General features: G+C 42.7%; 1 protein-coding gene across 1 annotated transcript in view; it reads right to left on the bottom strand.

The window, feature by feature from the left end:
- Positions 1–4,844: 4,844 nt before the first annotated feature.
- The window catches only part of LOC143766842 (uncharacterized), a 36,200-nt gene continuing 19,907 nt past the window's right edge, over positions 4,845–21,137 (bottom strand). The window contains exon 7 of the mRNA XM_077254827.1: positions 4,845–7,486. Within this exon, the coding sequence (XP_077110942.1) occupies positions 6,465–7,486 (1,022 nt within the window). The 3' untranslated portion in view covers positions 4,845–6,464. The remainder of the gene's footprint in view (positions 7,487–21,137) is intronic.

Here is a 21,137-nt window from a genome sequence, read left to right on the forward strand (position 1 = left end):
TTTCCAGTATTTATACTTAGCGCATTTATATGCTGTCATTGTGCCTTTATTTTGGCACTTTGTTTATTGTTGCCGTAGATACTTGGAATGCATTATAACGAACGTGTGAAGCATCTGGGCGCATGCGCAATGGATATATCGCCCGCCATCTTGGGACACCTTGCCCGGTCTTATTCCTATGACGCTGGGACATTTCCGGTCTCTAGTATGGCGCTTCAGCGTCCATCAGTCCACATTTCGCCGTTCCCTGCCCTTGGCGCATGCGCAATGGCTATATCGCCCGCCATCTTTTGGCTCCTTGCCCGGTCATATGCTTATGACGCTGGGATACTTCCGGTCTTTAGTATGACGCTTCGGCGTCCATCAGCCTACACATCGCCGTTCCCTGTTTGGGGAGTTTCTTCAGCTGGTATGTATTGATCTTGATTTGGGTCTATAAATAGTCGACAATATACGGACACTAGCACTTCCGCTCCTGACGAAGCCACGTTGTGGCGATACGCGTTGGGCGTTCTTTGCCCCCCACCACCGGTGCCATGCTGGCTTAGCGCTGGTTTAGCCTTGGGCAGGTTGTATTTGGCGTCCATAACTCCCTCTTGCTCCCCCTTGCATGCATCTGTATGCCTTTCCATATAGCCATTGGTGCAGGCAAATTTGGTATTTATTTTACACTGCATGTGCAGTCCTGTATATATTCCATCTATAATCTGTGGTATCTAGGTATTGTCCTTTATTTTATACCACAACCTGTATATGATCTGCTTCTACCAGCTTATTTACTTGGTTTTCTATTAGTTGTTTGTGGCATTTAGGATATATTTATATATCTTTGATTCATCAGAATACATGTCTGTACGCCTCTTCTATTTCATGCAGCAATTGCTTCAGACCTTGCATGCAGCATTTTATACATATGCGGGATTAGTATAGTACATGGGACCTAATTATCAGATCTGATTATTTATTTCGATATGATTTTCTATTTAACATATACAAAAACATCTGTTTGCAAGGGGGTGTTCTAGATTGATTACTAGTATTTCTTGAGCTCTACCATTTTTTGAGCCTCATTACACTTTTACATTTGTTATGGCCATAACAATTACATGCCTACAGGGCTAATACCACAAATTGTACTCTTTGAGTAATTGTATATTGTATATCTTATATGCGCTTTTCCACATCTGTTATACTATTGGGTGCACCTGTCATAGTATATTTATAGGATATATCTGCTTGGTACTAATTTGTATCCGGTGTTTGGGGGGCTACCCCTTTATGGGGATGTACCCATCAGGTTTTTAATTGTTTTTAATGTGTGCGGTGTCTTGTATTGACTTTAATAAAATTAAGTATTTATCCAATATTTGTTCTCTTGGTGATCCCCGGTTGTGTGTATGTCTTCTTTCTTTTCTTGTCAAGCAAAAAAGGCAGCACACTGCAGCGCTAACACATGCAAAAATGAAACACAGAAATTGAACTGCATTACTGCACTAAAAATATGAAAAATGAGAGCGTTTAGCGCATAAAAAAGGCCAATTTTATGTGTACCTGGTAGCCACTTTACGGCATCTCTCTTATACCAGGTCCTATGCTTTCCTTCCTCGCTGAGAATAAACGTCTCCATGTGAATGGGCACCTATGAAAACCTCTCATGAGACTAACATTCTCTTTCTCTGTGGAGGGGTACTGGACCTGATGCAATTAAGACACTTGTGACTAGGAGGCGGAGTGCTCGGTCAGAAGGCTAGACAATACATTTGAAAAAACTGACCGTCACATCCAAACATAGATCAAGTGTGAACAGGTGCTGAACCTTAGAGTCACCAACTCCTATACAGTCAAGCAAAAAAGGCAGCACACTGCAGCACTAACACATGCAAAAATGAAACACAGAAATTGAACTGCATTACTGCACTAAAAATATGAAAAATGAGAGCGTTTAGCGCATAAAAAAGGCCAATTTTATGTGTACCTGGTAGCCACTTTACGGCATCTCTCTTATACCAGGTCCTGCGCTATCCTTCCTCGCTGAGAATAAACGTCTCCATGTGAATGGGCACCTATGAAAACCTCTCATGAGACTAACATTCTCTTTCTCTGTGGAGGGGTACTGGACCTGATGCAATTAAGACACTTGTGACTAGGAGGCGGAGTGCTCGGTCAGAAGGCTAGACAATACATTTGAAAAAACTGACCGTCACATCCAAACATAGATCAAGTGTGAACAGGTGCTGAACCTTAGAGTCACCAACTCCTATACAGTCAAGCAAAAAAGGCAGCACACTGCAGCGCTAACACATGCAAAAATGAAACACAGAAATTGAACTGCATTACTGCACTAAAAATATGAAAAATGAGAGCGTTTAGCGCATAAAAAAGGCCAATTTTATGTGTACCTGGTAGCCACTTTACGGCATCTCTCTTATACCAGGTCCTGCGCTATCCTTCCTCGCTGAGAATAAACGTCTCCATGTGAATGGGCACCTATGAAAACCTCTCATGAGACTAACATTCTCTTTCTCTGTGGAGGGGTACTGGACCTGATGCAATTAAGACACTTGTGACTAGGAGGCGGAGTGCTCGGTCAGAAGGCTAGACAATACATTTGAAAAAACTGACCGTCACATCCAAACATAGATCAAGTGTGAACAGGTGCTGAACCTTAGAGTCACCAACTCCTATACAGTCAAGCAAAAAAGGCAGCACACTGCAGCGCTAACACATGCAAAAATGAAACACAGAAATTGAACTGCATTACTGCACTAAAAATATGAAAAATGAGAGCGTTTAGCGCATAAAAAAGGCCAATTTTATGTGTACCTGGTAGCCACTTTACGGCATCTCTCTTATACCAGGTCCTGCGCTATCCTTCCTCGCTGAGAATAAACGTCTCCATGTGAATGGGCACCTATGAAAACCTCTCATGAGACTAACATTCTCTTTCTCTGTGGAGGGGTACTGGACCTGATGCAATTAAGACACTTGTGACTAGGAGGCGGAGTGCTCGGTCAGAAGGCTAGACAATACATTTGAAAAAACTGACCGTCACATCCAAACATAGATCAAGTGTGAACAGGTGCTGAACCTTAGAGTCACCAACTCCTATACAGTCAAGCAAAAAAGGCAGCACACTGCAGCGCTAACACATGCAAAAATGAAACACAGAAATTGAACTGCATTACTGCACTAAAAATGCAGCTAAACGCTCTCATTTTTCATATTTTTAGTGCAGTAATGCAGTTCAATTTCTGTGTTTCATTTTTGCATGTGTTAGCGCTGCAGTGTGCTGCCTTTTTTGCTTGACTGTATAGGAGTTGGTGACTCTAAGGTTCAGCACCTGTTCACACTTGATCTATGTTTGGATGTGACGGTCAGTTTTTTCAAATGTTCTTTCTTTTCTTGTTGACATTACTTCCTTGGACATACCCCGGGTTGATCCCATTTTTTATAAGGCTGATGGTGCCCTCCACTCTCTTTTTCCATGACCCCCCTAATCTTGCAACAAAAAACTGGGAAAACATATTGACTCGAGTATAAGCCTAGGGTGGAAAATGCAGCAGCTACCGGTAAATGTCAAAAATAAAAATAGATGCCAATAAAAGTAAAATTAATTGAGACATTAGTAGGTTAAGTGTTTTTGAATATCCATATAATGCTCCATACAGTTCATTATGGCCCCATATGATGCTCCATATACAAATATGCCCCATATAATGCTCCATACAGTTCATTATGGCCCCATAAGATGTTCCATATACAAATATTCCCCATATAATGCTCCAGGCAGTTCTTTATGGCCCCATAGATGCCCCATATAATGCTCCATGCAGTTCTTTATGGCCCCATAGATGCTCCATATAACATTGTGGCACCTGTAATGCTGCTGCTGCTGCACTAAAAAAAAAAGACATACTCACCTCTCGTCGCTGCCCTCTGCTCCTCAGCGTCCCGTCTCTCCACACCGACTGTTCAGGCAGAGGGCGGAGCGCACACTAATACGTCATCGCATCCTCTGACCTGAACAGTCAGTGCAGAGGACACAGAAGATGGGGCTGCTCCCTGCTCCCGGTGCTCCTGATGTGGTCCCTGCATGTCCCACAGTCTCCGGGCGCAGCAGCTTCTTCCTGTAGTGATCGGTCACATGGTACCGCTCATTACAGTAATGAATATGCGGCTCCACCCCTAAGGGAGTGGAGTCCATATTCATTACTTTAATGAGCGGTACCAGTGACCGCTGAACAGGGGAAGAAGCTGCCGCGCCCGAAGACCATGGGACATGCAGGGACCGCGTCAGGAGCGCCGGGATCAGGTGAGTATTTGACAGTCATCGCTCCCCCTCACCCAACCATGACTCGAGTATAAGCCGAGAGGGGCACTTTCAGACCATTTTTTTGGGCTGAAAATCTCAGCTTATACTTGAGTTTATACAGTAGTTGTTGATCAATAAAAAAATAATCCTCTAAAATACAACTTGCCTAATAATTCTGCAGACAATGTATACCTGTATGTCATCTCCTCCTGTATATAGTATATACCTGTGTGTCATTTCCTCCTGTATATAGTATATACCTGTGTGTCCGCTCCTCTGTATATACCTGTGTGTCATCTCCCCTGTATATAGTGTATACGTGTGTCATTTCCTCCTGTATATAGTATATACCTGTGTCATCTCCCCTGTATATACCTGTGTGTCATCTCCTCCTGTATATAGTATGTACCTGTGTCATTTCCTCCTGTATATAGTATATACCTGTATGTCATCTCCCCTGTATACAGTATATACCTGTGTCATTTCCTCCTGTATATATTACCCTATAAAAGAAACTTTTGCACAACAGTACTAGAATATGAAGAAGTAATTTTATTGAATAATAACAATTAAAATCATAAACAGTATCAACAGATGGTGAGCAGTACCAAATGAGAAAGGCACCACAGACCAGAGGAAGGTTATATCCAAAAAATGTGAACCGTTCCGCCAAAGAATAGATACACCGTGTGAACAATTAATACGCAATGCCATAAAGGACAGAGAAACTATATGAAAGTCACACATGGGTTAATAAGAGGATGGCATAGTTATGGTGCATATGAATTGGTAATAGTTACCTTTTGGTCTGATGGTGCCACGGCCCGTACGCGCGTTTCGGCTGCGTGTGCCTTCTTCCGGGGGGAGAGGCAACATCAGGTCCAGGTACGTGTTAATTACTGGAGTTGACCAATGAGAATACAATACAATCGCTGTGTCATAGTGCCACCGCTTTGTACGGCGCATGCGTCGCTGATCGCCAGGGCGCCCACATCACCATCGGCGTCATCAGAGGGCACTGCCGTGATTGGACCACCCACACACGTGAATGAATCCATATCCATGCTGTCCAAGGATGACGCCAACAGCGATGCCTAGCAACCCAGCGAGAGGCGCGCACGCGCACAGGCGAGAGCGACAGACTGATCGCACTGCAATTTCAGCAAATCAAGTCAATATATATAGTTTATGATGATATTAAGAACTATGATAGAATCCTTAACCGGAGATACCACCATTGAAGTAATAGAGAAATATAACATTTTTTTAAGAAAGAATACCAGGAAGAGCAGCGAACAAAACAAAAGTAATGAATAATAATAAATAATAATAAAAATAATTATGTGTTATGTCTACCATAAGTGCTGAACAAGCATTAAATATAGAAATATAAAAAATACAATATATACCGCTCAGGGAACACTTAACTTCCAGAGATAATCTCCATATTCATACTAAATAATGGCACAAATCTTCCAGACATTATGGTTGCACACAGCCCTAGTCTTTATAACGATATTGCACTCATTCCTTGACAGACCACAGCATGGCCATTAGTTAGAAGCTGCTATTGATCTTTGGAGCAGGTAAGTTTTCCCTGAGTGGTACATATTGGGCCATCTGAAAACGGAGTTTAGCCTAGGACAATTTGTCTACACTACTAATTAACAGCTGTTACAATACCAAACTAGGGCAGTCCCTATAGGAGAAAAACACAAGAATTATACTGTATTTTCACATACTATCTGTTCCTGACACTGGAGTGGCTTATAAACTTACGAAGTATATAGTTTGAGGTTTCGGATAACATGATATATGACTTTAGTTTTTGTTTTGTCTAGTCTCGCTTGAATATAGGCCAATATTAAATAGTCTCCTGATGAGTCGCCTTTGGTGAGGACGATGAAACCCAAAGAAATGAGAGGCTTGGAGAGTCAGTGTGTATACGTCACCTCATCCTATATAATGAAATGTGGGGTACATGTTTTTTCTATTAGTCACCTACTGACTAACCTTCAGGGGGTGAATAATGGGTATAGTTTTACATTTGGAATTAATAAAGTTTAGTTTTATCCTTTTGTCAGCAAACATTAGGAATGACAATAGACAACCCATTTCAGAAGATTCTATTTTGGTTAAAACTATTCCAACATTATGAACATAAAAAAGGCTTCTCCCCCATGTGACATCTCTGATGTTTATTAACAGTTGATTTCCATTTAAAACATTTCCCACATTCTGAGCAGGAAAAAGGCTTCTCCCCTGTGTGAGCTCTCTGGTGACTAACAAGATGCCATTTCTGGTTAAAACATTTCCTACATTCTGAACAGGAAAAAGGCTTCTCCCCTGTGTGAGTTCTCTGGTGACTAACAAGATTCCTTTTGTGGTTAAAACATTTTCCACATTCTGAACAGGAAAAAGGATTTTCCCCTGTGTGAGTTCTTTGATGGCTATCAAGATCTATTTTCCATTTAAAACATTTCCCACATTCTGAACATGAAAAAGGCTTTTCCCCAGTGTGAGTTCTCTGGTGACTAACAAGATTCCCTTTGTGGGTAAAATATTTCCCACATTCTGAACATGAAAAAGGCTTCTCTCCTGTGTGGGTTCTTTGGTGTTCATCAAGATTCCCTTTGCAGGTAAAAAATTTCCCACATTCTGAACATGAAAAAGGCTTCTCACCTGTGTGAGTCCTATGGTGTCTAACAAGATTCTCTTTGAGGGTAAAACATTTCCCACATTCTGAACAGGAAAAAGGCTTCTCCCCTGTGTGAGTTCTATGGTGAGTAACAAGTGGTGATTTACGTGCAAAACATTTCCCACATTCTGAACATGAAAAAGGCTTCTCCCCTGTGTGAGTTATTTGGTGTCTAACAAGATGCCATATCTTGTTAAAACATTTCCCACATTGTGAACATGAAAATGACTTCTTTGCTTTAGGAGCAGTTTGTTTTTTAATGCCTCTTTTGTGACTTTGATTTTCCTTAGTAGTCAGTAATGAATCAGAAGATGAGACCTGATTCATAGCATCATATGACAGATCTTTGCTTTGAATGGATGATGATATATCTGGAGTAACAGCAATCACTTCAGTTGTATCTTGTAGGATCTCAAGATCATCAGATTTAAAAATTGAAGATGTCAGCTGTCCCTCTGATCTCCTGGTACAGTCATCTGCTAAGATAAAAAACACTTTTTTAAATAAAATATCCTTGAGTTTTATATTTCTGAACATTTCTACTTAAACTGTCCATAAAAATGGCAAGCTATGTAAAAAACTTTAATTATTTACCAAGACAATGACAGTTCACAGTTTAATAGAAAACCTTGTTGGATTAGCAAGTAGTGTGTGGTGTTCAACTGTTTGTTCATTCTGTCTCCCAAATATCGAATAAAAAGAAACCAATCAATGTTATGTAGGCGAAAATAATACCAATTCTCATGTCACAAAAACAAGTTCCCCACTCAGATCCATCATCTGTTAATGGAAAAACAGAGGTTCCCACACTATTAGTGACTCAAAGGCTGTCGAAAAGCAACAGCGTTTCTATAAACCAATCCAGAAAAATCCGCTGTCACTTCTGAGTCTTGCAGTGTGCTCAAACAACATTTAGGATCCCTGTGTTTAGCAATATTATAGTGAGAAGAATCCACTTAATTTGCTGTGTGTGTCTCCTGGAGCACAATCTGAGCATTATGTGCTGGGTAATAAAATGGCAAATGTGTAATTTTCACCAATATCCACTTCATACTAATTTCCAGAAAGTGGCTGTGGAGTCAAAATATTCATTCCTCCTACACACGTGGTCTAAATTGTTGGTACCCCTCGTTTAATGACAGAAAACCCCACAATGGTCACAGAAATAACTTGAATCTGACAAAAGTAATAAATCAAAAATCTATGAAAATGAACAAAAGAAGACATTGCTTTTCAACCATGCTTCCACAGAATTTAAAAAAAAAGTACAACTCATGAAATAGGCCTGGACAGAAATGATGGTACCATTAACTTAACCGCTTCGTGACTGCCAATGGTAGATAAACATTGGTGCTAGCAGGGCTTTGTGCAGCGCCAAAGTTTGTCTATGGTCAGTGGTTTTGTGCTCATCGGGACCCCCACGTAACTTATAACGAGGGGATTCCGGTGCACAATGTTTACTGTGACCCCCAACCTCATCGAGACCTGATTGGTTCATGTCCTGATGACGTCAGCATCACACCGGACAAATTACTTGGACAGTTAGTTGTAGCAACGAACTCTCCGGGGCGGTCTGCCTCATAAAAAAGCTGTTTCTCCTCAGATCTCCTGTCAGTGAGAGATTAGAGGAGAAAGATTGTTACAAGTGCTGCTGGCAACAGCTGTGTCAGTCAGCGATCTTGTTATAAAGTAAAAAAACAGATAAGGCAGGATAGGGTTAGTGTTAGGGCTAAAGTTATGGTTACTGTTAGGGTAAAGTTAGGGTTAGGATTTATTCTAAAGTTAGGGTTAAGCTAAAGAATTAGGCTTTTCTCAATTGTCTCCCCAATAATTTGGTCACGTCAGTCACATCAGAGTTTTCTATTTACGGAAAAAAATAATAAAAAATTATTAAATGGCCCGTCAGTATTATAGTGAAGAGGAGGCTTATGCACTTTTATGTTCTGACAGCGAAGAAAGTGCAGTGCCAGATGGCGATGTGGATTTTGCGGGCTTTAGTAGCAGCGACAGTGATAGCTCAGAAATGAGCAGTGAATCTGGTCCATCCTCACACACAAGGACCAGTACAACAAGAAGGACAAATAGCGCTTCTGGAGAAATGTCTCCAACTCAGGGAACAATGCCCAGTACTAGCGCTGTCCCTAGTGCTCGTGAATTGGCGCACACCAATGTCCAAGGGGCTTTGCCTCTTGATGTAGCATTTCCCAGATGGAAGGCTTCGGATTCGGCTACTCCATTCATACCTAATTTTATTGCCATTCCTGGTATAAATGTGGAGGTGGAAAATTTTGGACCAATTAATTTGTTTCTGACAGATAGCTTGCTAGAGCATATTGACCTACAAACAAATTTATATGCGTCCCAATTCATCAGCCAGAATCCACAATCCTATCATGCTAGGTCAAATTTATGAACACCAACTTATGTCCTAGAAATGAAAAAAATTTTAGGACTTAAATACGATCCATTCGGTCCTATTGGTCCAACCGCCTTGTTCAAGCGACCCCAATGTTTTCTGCCATTCTTCCTAGGACCCGCTATGAAATGCTCATGAGATTTTTCCATTTTAAAGACAATAGTCAATGCCTGCCCAGAAATGCCCCAGAACATGACAGACTATTCAAAATCAGATCCATCATCGAAGACTTGACAGAAAAGTTCTTAAAGCTTTAAACCTCAACAGAACACATTTCCATTGATGAGTCCCTTGTAAAATTCAAAGGAAGACTGCACCTCAAGCAATTTATTCCTTCTAAGAGGGCAAGGTGCGGAATAAAGCTCTATAAAATGTGGGAGAGTTCAACCGGATACACATCAGCTTTTCACATTTATGAGGGGAAGGATAGCCAACTAAACCCACCAGGATGCCCTACTTATCTGGGGACATGTGGAAAAACCGTTTGGGAGCTGATAACTCCATTTTTACAAAAAGGCTACAATCTGTATGTTGACAACTACTACACCAGCATACCCCTATTTAAAAGTCTGGTTGAACATAACATGGGGGCTTGTGGGACCATTCGCAAAAACCGTCAGGGGTTTCCACAATCATTGGTCAATGAAAAGTTCTGAAAGGGGCAGTCAGGGGCTTTACGCAATTGAGAACCGTGTGACCTTAAGTATAAGGATAAAAAAGATGTTTTTATCCTGAACTCTTTCCACACAGATGCCACAAGGTCCACTGCAGACCAACAGGGATCCACTACTCGAAAACCTGTGTCTGTCATTGACTACAACAAATATATGGGGGGTGCGGACCTTGCAGATCAGGTTCTACAGCCATACCAGGTATCAAGAAAATCATATACCTGGTATAAAAAGTTAGTCATTTATTTGTTTCAGGTGGCCACATATAAATCTTTTGGGTTATACAAAAAAGCCAGAAATGCAGATACTTTCCTTGATTATCAGGAAAAGGTCATTGAAATTCTTAAGTAAATAAAAAAAGTATTTTTTCAGCTCATCTGTCCATTCTTTGCATGGCTGCCATCCCAGGAAAATCCAACAAGTAGTAAAAAATCCAGCACCAAGAGGTTGAAGTCCAATAAGCTTTACTGTAAAATCTTCATTAAAAGCATGGACAACCGACAATAGAAAAATGGCATAAATAGCAGGGGTCCCAGACACCGGTTTATGCGTTTCAGTGCCAAATATGCCCCTTAGTCATAACCTAGTGTTAGGCTGTGTGCCCACATTGCGTTTTTTATGCGTTTCTGCTGTTTTTTTGCCGCAGCGGAAAAGCATAAAACCGCTTTAAACCGCATTCCCATGCAATCCTATGGGATTCCGCAGTTGCTGTGCCTATGCTGCATTTATTCCAGCTGCGGAATCGCATAGCGGTAAAAAAAAAAGAATTAAAATAAAAAATAGGGATATACTTACCTTCTGATGGCCCCCGGAGTCCTCCTGCCTCTTAGCGGTGCACGCAGCACCTTCTGTTCCCAGGAATGCATTGCACGAAGGACCCGGGATGACGTCGCGGTCACGTGACCGTGACGTCACATTGGTCCTTCGCACAAAGCATCCCTGAGAACGGAACGTACCAGGAGCGTCGCTGAAGAGATCGGTGGCCATTGGAAGGTGAGAATAGCCATTTTTTTCATTATTTTTAACATTCTATCTCTTACTATTGATGCTGTATAGATAGCATCAATAGTAAAAAGTTGGTTACAGCTGTCAAGCACTCTGCTTGTGTGACCAACCTGTCAATCACTTTTCCAAGCGATTCTTCAAATCGCTTGGAAAACTCTAGCATTCTGCAAGCTAAAAATGTGTTTTGTGGGAAAACGCATGCGAACTCCACATGCATGTTACCCGCGGCAGGGAGTTGCAGAAATGCTGCGACATTTCTGCAACATGTGCACATAGCCTTATACCAGTGAGTCAGGGTTTATATAGCAAAAAAATAACAAAAAAACGCCCCATCACATGGTTCAGTTATTTCACAGTCAAGAGGTCAGTGAACAATATTAGAAGTTTTTGTGGCCAAGCTTCGCCCCTTCTGGGCTTGCTGACCCTTTTCATTCCGAAAAACTGGAAACCACTCAAATCACCACCGTGTACGTGATAACATTTTTGGATACAATGGAGGGATTAGGTCTCTGGTCACTGATCCACCGAGATCAATAAGTCCAAAAAACTGATGCTACTTTTATTATGTAAATATACAGGAAATACCAAGCAATTTATTAAGAAAGTGAGGCCTGAAACAATGGTTATTGGTGACTTTATGACTTGCAGTAGTACATGTGTCACATACATGGTTACCTGCAGTATCTGTGATCTCTCCTATATCGGCTGCACAACGAGAACTCCGGCAGCCTCAGTGAACATCTCAGGGATCAGTGACCAGAGACCTAATCCCTCTAATGTATCCAAACATTTTATCAGGTGCACGGTGGTGATCTGAGCGGTTTCCAGTTTTACGGAATGGAAAGGGTCAGCAAGCCGAGAAGGGGCGGAGCTTGGCAACAAAAACTTCTTAGCCGAGAAACCCATTGGATCCCGATGATGGAGACCGCCCGTCCCACCGGTGTAAATAAGCACACAGATAGAATATTGTGTTATTAATATTGTTCACCGACCTCTTGACTGCATATAATGACAGCAGCATATTGTTGGGTTTAAGTTTGTATTTTTGTACTGGTAAAAGAGTTTTAATGTTGTGGGTGTGAAATAACTGAACCATGTGATGGGCGTTTTATATAAACCCTGACTCACTGGTATAACACTAGGTTATGACTAAGGGGGATATTTGTCCCTGAAATGCGTAAACCCGTGTCTGGGACCCCTGCTATTTATGCCATTTTTCTATTGTCGGTTGTCCATGCTCTTAATGAAGATTTTGCAATAAAGCTTATTGGACTGCAACCTCTTGGTACCTCATTGAAATTCTTGTTTTTGAAAATGTTGTCCCCGCCAATCCTTTAGAATCTGAAGATCTCAGAAGACTCACTGAGCGACATTTTATTGCACTCATTCCAGCAACTGAAACAAGAAAGAACCTCCAGAGAAGATGTCGCGTATGTTCCAAGAGAGGAATGAGGCATGATACCCGCTATTATTGCCCACAATGCCCATCATTGCCAGCCTTATGCCTCCATGACTGATTTATAATCTTCCACACAGAACCACGTTTTTAAACTGTTTTGACATTCAAGCATTTGGTTTATTTAGTGACAGACCCATCTGAGTAGAGCTGACTTAACAATTTCCGGGGGTAGGTGGGGGGATGTCTCCAGAGAGACAAGCTGGGCACAATATATTGGGCACTACAATGACATTTTTGCTCTAAAATTTCCACTACGTGTTTCTGGAAATCATCCATGTTGTGAAAATGGTCACTATATCCATAGATGAATTCCCAGAGGGGTGTCATTTCCAAAATGGGGTCACTTCAAGGGGATTCTGTTGTTCTGGCACTTAGCGGGTCTCCAAAGTGCCATAACAGCAGAATCCCCCCTGAAGTGACCCCATTTTGGAAATGACACTCCTCTGGGAATTCAATACCTATTTTCTAATGTAAAATCTGGGGTTAAACAACATTTCAGTGGTAAAAATGTTATTATTTTTTCTTCACTGCCCAATGGTATAATTTTCTATGGAACAGCTGTGGTGTCAGTATGCTCACTGCACCACTAGAAGAATTCATTCAGGGAAGTATTTTGTAAAATGCAGTCACTTTTGGGGGCTTATGCTGTTCTGGCACCTCAGGGGCTCTGACAATGTGACATGTCACCCACAAACAATTCCAGCAAAATCTGGTCTCCAATATGGTGCTCTTTCCCTTCTGAGCTCTGCCATGCACACAAACAGTGGTTTACCCCCATATGTGGGGTGTCAGCATACTCAGAACAAATTGCTCAACAACTTTTGGGGTCCAATTTCTCTACCCTTTGGAAAACAAATTGAGGGAGAAAAGATAATTTTTTGTAGAAAAAATATGATTTTGTATTTTCACGGCTCTACGTAATTAACTTCTGTGAAGGACTTGAGTTTTCAAAGTGCCCACTACACATCTAGATAAGTTCCCTAAGGGGTCTAGTTTCCAAAATGGGGTCACTTGTTGGGGGTTTCCACTGTTTAGACATGTCAGGGGCTCTGACTACGTGACATGTCATCCACAAACAATTCCTGCAAAATCTGCTCTCTAATATGGCGCGCCTTCCCTTCCAAGCTCTGCCATGCGCACAAACAGTAGTATTCCACCACATATGGGGTATCGGCGTGCTCAGGAGAAATTGCACAGCAAATTGTATGGAGCAATTTCTCCTGTAACCCTTATGAAAATGCAAAATATGGAGCTAAAATCATTTGTGAAAAATGTTTTTTTTTTTATTATTTCCACGGCTCTACATTATAAACTTCTGTGAAGCCCCTGCGGGTTCAATGTGTCCAATACCATCCAGATAAGTTCTCTAAGGGGTCTAGTTTCCAAAATGGTATCAATTGTGGGGGTTTTCCACTGTTTAGGCACATCAGGGGCTCTCCAAACGGGACATGGCAACCGCTAATTATTTCAACATATTTTTCATTCAAAAGGTTAAATGGCGCTCCTTCCCTTCCAAGCCCTGCCTTGCACCCAAACAGTAGATTTCCCCCACATACAGGGTATCGGCATGCTCAGGAGAAATTGCAAACCAAAATGTATAGTCCATTTTCTCTTGTGAAAGTAAAAAAAATTAGGTCTAATGGAAAATTTGTGTGAAAGAAAAGTAAATGTTTATTTTTTCCCTCCACGTTTCATTCATTCCTGTGAAGCACCTGAAGGGTTAATAAACTTCTTGAATGTGGTTTTGAGCCCCTTGAGGGGTGCAGTTTTTATAATTGTGCCACTTTTGGGTATTTTCTATCCTATTGACCCCCCAAAAAACTCACCTCAAATGTTATGTGGTCCCTAAAAAAAGGTATTGTAAACTTTTTTGTAAAAATAAGAAATCGCTGGTCAACTTTTAACCGTTATAGCTTCTGTGATGCAGCGATCACCAACAGGTTTGGGGGACACTCGCTTGGCTGCGATATTCAGGCACGCAGGAACGATCTTTCACTTAAAACAGTTTGTGGTTTATTGTCTCCATAAACCATAGAAATATGAACAAAAGGCAAACAGTCTTACATCAGACAGACGAATCATCAATGTCCATAGTAGAGCTCTGCTCTCTCAGGCCTGTGGGCACACAGGCTGTGCCATGTCCAGCCCGCAGGCTCTACAGCCTAAACACAGTCTCTCACCGACCGCGGTTCTTTCCTTTACCTGTTGGTGTTGGCCACACAGGTTCCCGGATGCCTCTTATTCTCAGAGGTATCCCATAAACACAGTCTGAGTTACCTGCTTGACAGCGCTGCAGGTTTCACCGGCTGGCAGCACACGGGTTCTGACCTCCAGAGAAGCTGCCTTACGGGGATCACCAACTTGCCTGGCAAGCACATGGAGCGCCCCCAGATGCAGGGCCGCGGGGTACTCGGTACCGGGCCTCTCTGTCTCAGTTCTGGGGTTGACACGGTGGCTAGACCCGGTCCGTGACCCTGCTACGGGGCGTCCAATGAAAGGTGTGATGATGGTGCATGGTGTAGGTCGCGGTGAATAACGGGGACACAGGGTTGCAGTCTCTTTAACTCTTTACTGAGGGCTTCAAGATCCTCAGTCCAGAGTACTGTTAACAGGGCTGGCTGAGACCGGCCGGTCCAAAGGCACCTCTAGAGTTCCCTTTGCAGGTGGAAATCTGTGCCTACCTTCTAGCGCCTGTGTGTTGTAGTACTTCCCTGCTGAGCACCACGGGATAGTCCTCACAACTGTTGTGTCTGTTTCTGATGTTCTTTCTCACAACTCATATCTGTTCTGATGTTTTTCTCCGTCCCCCAGATGATATGGCTAGGACGCACCCGTATGACGGGTAGGCCTGGAGTTCTTCCGGGACCCTAGTGACGCCCCTCTCCAACAGTTGCCCCCTATGTCTGCTTAGGTGATTTAGGTGAGACAGCCAACCTATAATTAACTGTCCTGCCGTTGGTTTGAAGTAATGTGTCACGATATGGTATGAAATATCATATAAGTTTAGTTCTGTTGCTAGCAAGCTGTGGGTTAAAAACCCCCCTTCCCTTTCACTCAGCCAAGAGCTGCCTTGCCAATGTATGTGAGAGGGGAGTTTTATTGACGAAAGGTATTTACGACCAGTATTTCCTGTGGTGGAAAGTGCCCAGCTTTTACTAGATTAGAACCTTCCAGAATATGAAAGTCTTTTGTTCTGTTTTTGGAAGATATTAGGCAAATCGTTTAAGTTAAGACCACGAAAACATATATTTGTAATCTCCATCGAAGGAGCTACCCATCACTCTAAACATGAGCTTTTAACTCCATCAGGTGAAGAAGTAGGGATTTCTCTGTAAATATACATCCCAAATAGGACATATTTGATCTCACTAGAATGCCAGCGATAATACGAGATGAATGAGGGGTATGGTGCGATGATGATATGTTCAGCAGCGGAATTACAAGTCTTAGAAAGATTTAGCTTATACTTAGTCAGAATGCAGAGAGAGGAGGGACTGGGATAGCCAGCCTTTTTGGTGATGTCACCAGGTTAAGCTATAACTGTTTTGGCCGGACTCCAGCAGTGAGTCTGTTGCTGGAAGAACATGTGGGTCTGACCTGAAGAGCTGTACCTCATGCATTGGGATTTTTGGGAGCCCCTCCCCCTAGCATGGTGTTTGCCTGAACTGATATGAACTAAGAACATGTGAGTTATCTTTTCTTCCTTTAATCCTTTTATTTTCATAATTACCTTGTACATATTTGCAATTGTCTCATTTGTAACATCTTTGTAAAATATTTTATAAACACTGCCTAAAAATCATTTATGGGGTATAATATTTAATACTAGTTCGTTCTTCCTGCCCTAATCCGTACCCTGTCTCTGAAGGGAATTACGCTACTGTTTTGGGGTTAGCTCCAGACCCGTTCAATTGGAGCTGGTGGCAGCGACCGTGTGCAGGCTTTTGGGGGTCACTGTAGCGACTGCGGCTTGATAATTATTGTTCCTGCCTGAGCGGGAGTAGTTATCGCGTCGCTGCAGCGCGCCCAATAGCCAGTACATAGCAGGCAGCCTTTCTGGCGAATAATCACCCTAGGTGCAGTACCTAATCTGACCTGACAGAAAGGGGGGCGCCAGAGAGCTGCAAGGTTTAAGTGGAACTGTAAGCGGGATACACAAATCCCTGCAGTTCATGGTATATTGAAGAGCAGTGGGATACCTAAAATAAGCCCCTGCTGTAAACTAAGAGGTCAATAGCCTCGGGTGTGTGTTTTCATCACATTGTGGCAGTGGAGGGATAACTAGGATAACCCCCCTGCACATGTGAGAGCCGTCTGTCGGTCTAAAGTCACCCCAATCCGTGACATATTGTGGGCAGCGACTAAGGGATCTTGACAATTGGTGACAGTCACGGTGTGAATCGTGACATAATGCTTGGAGCCCAATACTTCCTCGGCGTTCCGGGCACCGGCTACGCGTCTCAGTAGGATGTTGCCTTGATCTTACGGCACGACTCCTACTGGTGTTATCTCCTTTTTGCTGTGATCTCGTTTCTCACTCTCCACAATAAACCTCGCTTCTTGTCCTTTCTTGAGATACCGCCGCAATGTCGTGCAGGCGCGGTTCCTTAACGCTCTGTCTTGTTCGCTAGGCCTCTGTCAGGATCCCACCCCTGACAGGGACCCCCCTGAATCTTTCCCCGCAGCACCCTCTGCCACAGGATGTTGCCTGGTTCCAACCCAGTCAGCTTCTCACTAACTTCCTATCCAACCCCCAGTTTTACCAGATTGTGAGGAGTGGCCTAATACATAGTACTCTTTGCTCCCCCTGGAGGCCAGACTATGAAGTGTATTGGTGTCTGTGATACCTGGTCAGGTGAACTCCTTAAGTGCCATCAGACGTACCATCACTTCCCTTAGTGGCGGAGCGTCAGTACTGCAATAACCAGGACTCTGGGGCGCTGCACACACATCAATCAGCTCCAGTCCCACCGAAGGACGGTAGCTTCCCCAACACAGTAGCGATCATCGGCTCTGCAGATCCGTGGCCTATCCTCGTGCTCTAAAGGGATCCAGTCCACACACAGGACCTCCCAATACAAAGGCCACTCAGGATCATGGCCTCACCTCGTGTTTTCAGGGATCCGGTCCACACACAGGACCTCCCAACAGCCAGGCCTTTCCTCTCACAGGATATTACAGCTAAGAACCATTCAGGTCCATACACTCATAACCATGTGACCCACACCCTGGTCACATTACATACTTGTAACCACTCCCATAGATGGGAGGTGTGTGTGGTTAGTCAGACCTGCCCAGCTCTCCAACTAACCCTTCAAGTCTCCCTTTAAAGCTACCCCAATACTTGTGGAACTAAAGGTCCCAGAACAACCTTACTTCAGGCTTACAGTGCAGAGTATCTTACTCTGCGACACATACCGGCCATTTACAATAATGCCGGATGTTGTCTCACAAACCCGGTTACGCTATTTTGTGTGATATGACTCTCTGATTTAAGGGCATAAAAATTTTAATTTTGAAAATTTGCGATATTTTTAAAATTTTTACTAAATTTCCAATTTTTTAACAAATAAACACGTTATATCAGAGAAATTTTACCACTATCATAAAGTATAATATGTCACAAGAAAACAATCTCAGAATTACCAGGATTCATTGAAGCATTTTAGAGTTATGACCTCATAAATTGACACTGGTCAGAATTGGAAAAAAGTGACCCAGTCACAAAGGCAAAAACAGGTTCTGGCGTGAAAGGGTTAATATTTTGCTGCACAACCGTTTGCGGCAATCACTGCAATCAAACGATTCCTGTTACTGTCAATGAGACTTCTGCACCTCTCGATAGGTATTTTGGCCACTCCTCAAGAGCAAACTGCTCCAGTTGTCTCGTATCTGAAGGTTGCCTTTTCCAGACGGCTCTTCAGCTCTTTCCAAAGATGCTCAATAGGATTTAGGTCACGGCTCATAGAAGGCCACTTCAGAATAGTCCAATGTTTCCCTCTTAGCCATTCTTGGGTGATTTTAGTTGTGTGTTTTAAGTCATTATCCTGTTGCAAGACCCATGACCTGCGACTGAGACCGAGCTTTCTGACACTGGGCAGCACATTTCTCTCTAGAATCCCTTAATAGTCTTGAGATTTCATTGTACCCTGCAGATTCTAGACACACTGTGCCAGATGGAGCAAAGCAGCCCCAGAACATAACAGAGCCTCCTCCATGTTTCACAGTAGGGACAGTGTTCTTTTCTTGATATGCTTAATTTTTTTGTGTGTGAACATAGAGCTGATGTGCCTTGCCAAAAAGATCAATTTTTGTCTCATCTGTCCATAGGACATTCTCCCAGGAGCTTTGTAGCTTGTCAACATGCAGTTTGGCAAATTCCAGTCTGGCTTTTTTATGATTTTTTTCAACAATGGTGTCCTCCTTGGTCGTCTCCCATGAAGTCCACTTTGGCTCATATAACGACGGATGGTGCGATCTAACACTGATGCTCTTGAGCTTGAATTTCACCTTTATTCTGTTTAGAAGCTTTTCTGGTCTCTTTTGTTACCATTCGTATTATCCGTCTCTTTGGTTTGTCATCAGTTTTCCTCCTGATTTCTGAATAATACGTGCAACTGTAGTCACAGGAACATCAAGCTGCTTGGAGATGGTCTTATAACTTTTACCTTTAACATGTTTGTCTATAATTTTCTTTCTAATCTCCTGAGACACTTTCCTTCGCTTCCTCTGGTCCATGTTGAGCATGATACACACCATGTCACCAAACAGCACAGTGAGGATCTGTAGCCCTATATACAGGCCACTCACTGATTTCAAGATTGTAGACACCTGTGATGCTAGTTAGTGAACACACCGCGATTTAACATGTCCCTTTTGTCACATTATTTTCAGGGGTACCATCATTTCTGTCCAGGCCTATTTCATGAGTTTTATTTTTTTTTTAATTCTGTGGAAGCATGGATGAAAAGCAATTTCTGACTTTCATTTGCTCATTTTCATAGATTTTTGATTTATTATTACTTTTGTCAGATTCAAGTTATTTCTGTGACCATTGTGGGTTTTTCTGTTATTAAACGAGGGGCACCAACAATTTTGACCACGTGTGAATAGATTATAACCCTCAGTGAATTAATTTATAAAATGGAATCACTTTGTGAGGATTTCAACTATTCTGGTTTTCTGTCATTTAGTCATATTATGGCTTCTGCATATGGTGTGTCCAATCTCATCTGGGATCTGTTCCAGCTGTCCAGCTGGAGTAATCTGCTCCCTACTTCAGCCAATTGGAAAGTACCACACCCTACTAAAGCTCAAAGCACATGGCCGGAATCTGCCAGAAACAGTGTTGTTCTCCTCTGGTTCAGTCCCCTGTCGTCAGCTTGCGGCTTGAGTATTTGTTTACTGTTGTGACCGTGGCCCGTTTACTGACTACTCTTGTGTCTTCTGATTCTGTATTCTGTCCTTCTGGTTCTGACCCAGCTACCTGACTATTCTTCTTGCCATCTAATACCACAGAATAGCAGGTAACACCATGGTCCAAGTCTAGGGGTCCAAGTGTAAGTCCAGATCCATGTAATGGTGTTAAAGGGCGATGAGCAAGGCAATCCTTGGGATATGGAAAGCAGAGAAGACAGTGCCAAGCATGTTCATGGTGGAGATCTTTTAAGCTGCCAGCTGACCACGAACAGTGCTCCCAATACATTGTGTCTGCAAACTATTCCATATAATTCAAAAAAGCAGGCAGCACTCCATATTATCTGAAAAGATATGCAGGATTTATTCAGACCCACATGTCTAGGCAACGTTTCGGCTTCAAATGAGCCTTTCTCAAGCCTTGAGAAAGGCTCATTTGAAGCCAAAACGTTGCCCAGACATGTGGGTCTAAATAAATCCTGCATATCACTTAAGAGAATATGGAGTGCTGCCTGCTTTTTTGAATTATATGGACTAAGGACAACCAGTGGACAGGCTGTTGGAGGGCTTTGCACCCGAAGATAAGTAAAGGATTTGTGCTGTTCCTTTTTTTACTAATATGCAAACTATTCCAGCTAGATCTGCATTCAAACTGGTAAATGGCGCTCCTTCCCTTCTGAACACTGCCGTGTGCCCAGAGAGTAGTGTACAATCGTATGTAGGGTATTGTGAGGAGCTGGAAAATAATTTGTAAGATCCATTTGTTTTTTATTATCCTTTGTGAATAATTCCAAAGTTATCACCACATAAAGTGACACACGTCAGATTGTAAAAATGGGGCCTGATTAAGAACACAAAACTGGCTGCGGGAAGAGGATAAATCAGAGTATTCTGGACACTACTGTAATCAAAAACTGACTATAGACAATAACATCTACTGAAATGCTCAAACTGAACAGTCTCCATCTATATATAATTGTCTAAGGGGTACGTCCGTCTTTCTGTCTGCAACTTCCGTCACGGAAATCCCGCGTTGCTGATTGGTCTCGCCAGCTGCCTGTCATGGCTGCCGCGACCAATCAGCGACGGGCACAGTCCGATTAGTCCCTCCCTACTCCCCTGCAGTCAGTGCCCGGCGCCCGCATACTCCCCTCCAGTCA

The sequence above is a fragment of the Ranitomeya variabilis genome, chromosome 4 (assembly GCF_051348905.1).
Source record: "Ranitomeya variabilis isolate aRanVar5 chromosome 4, aRanVar5.hap1, whole genome shotgun sequence".
Classification (NCBI taxonomy): domain Eukaryota; kingdom Metazoa; phylum Chordata; class Amphibia; order Anura; family Dendrobatidae; genus Ranitomeya; species Ranitomeya variabilis.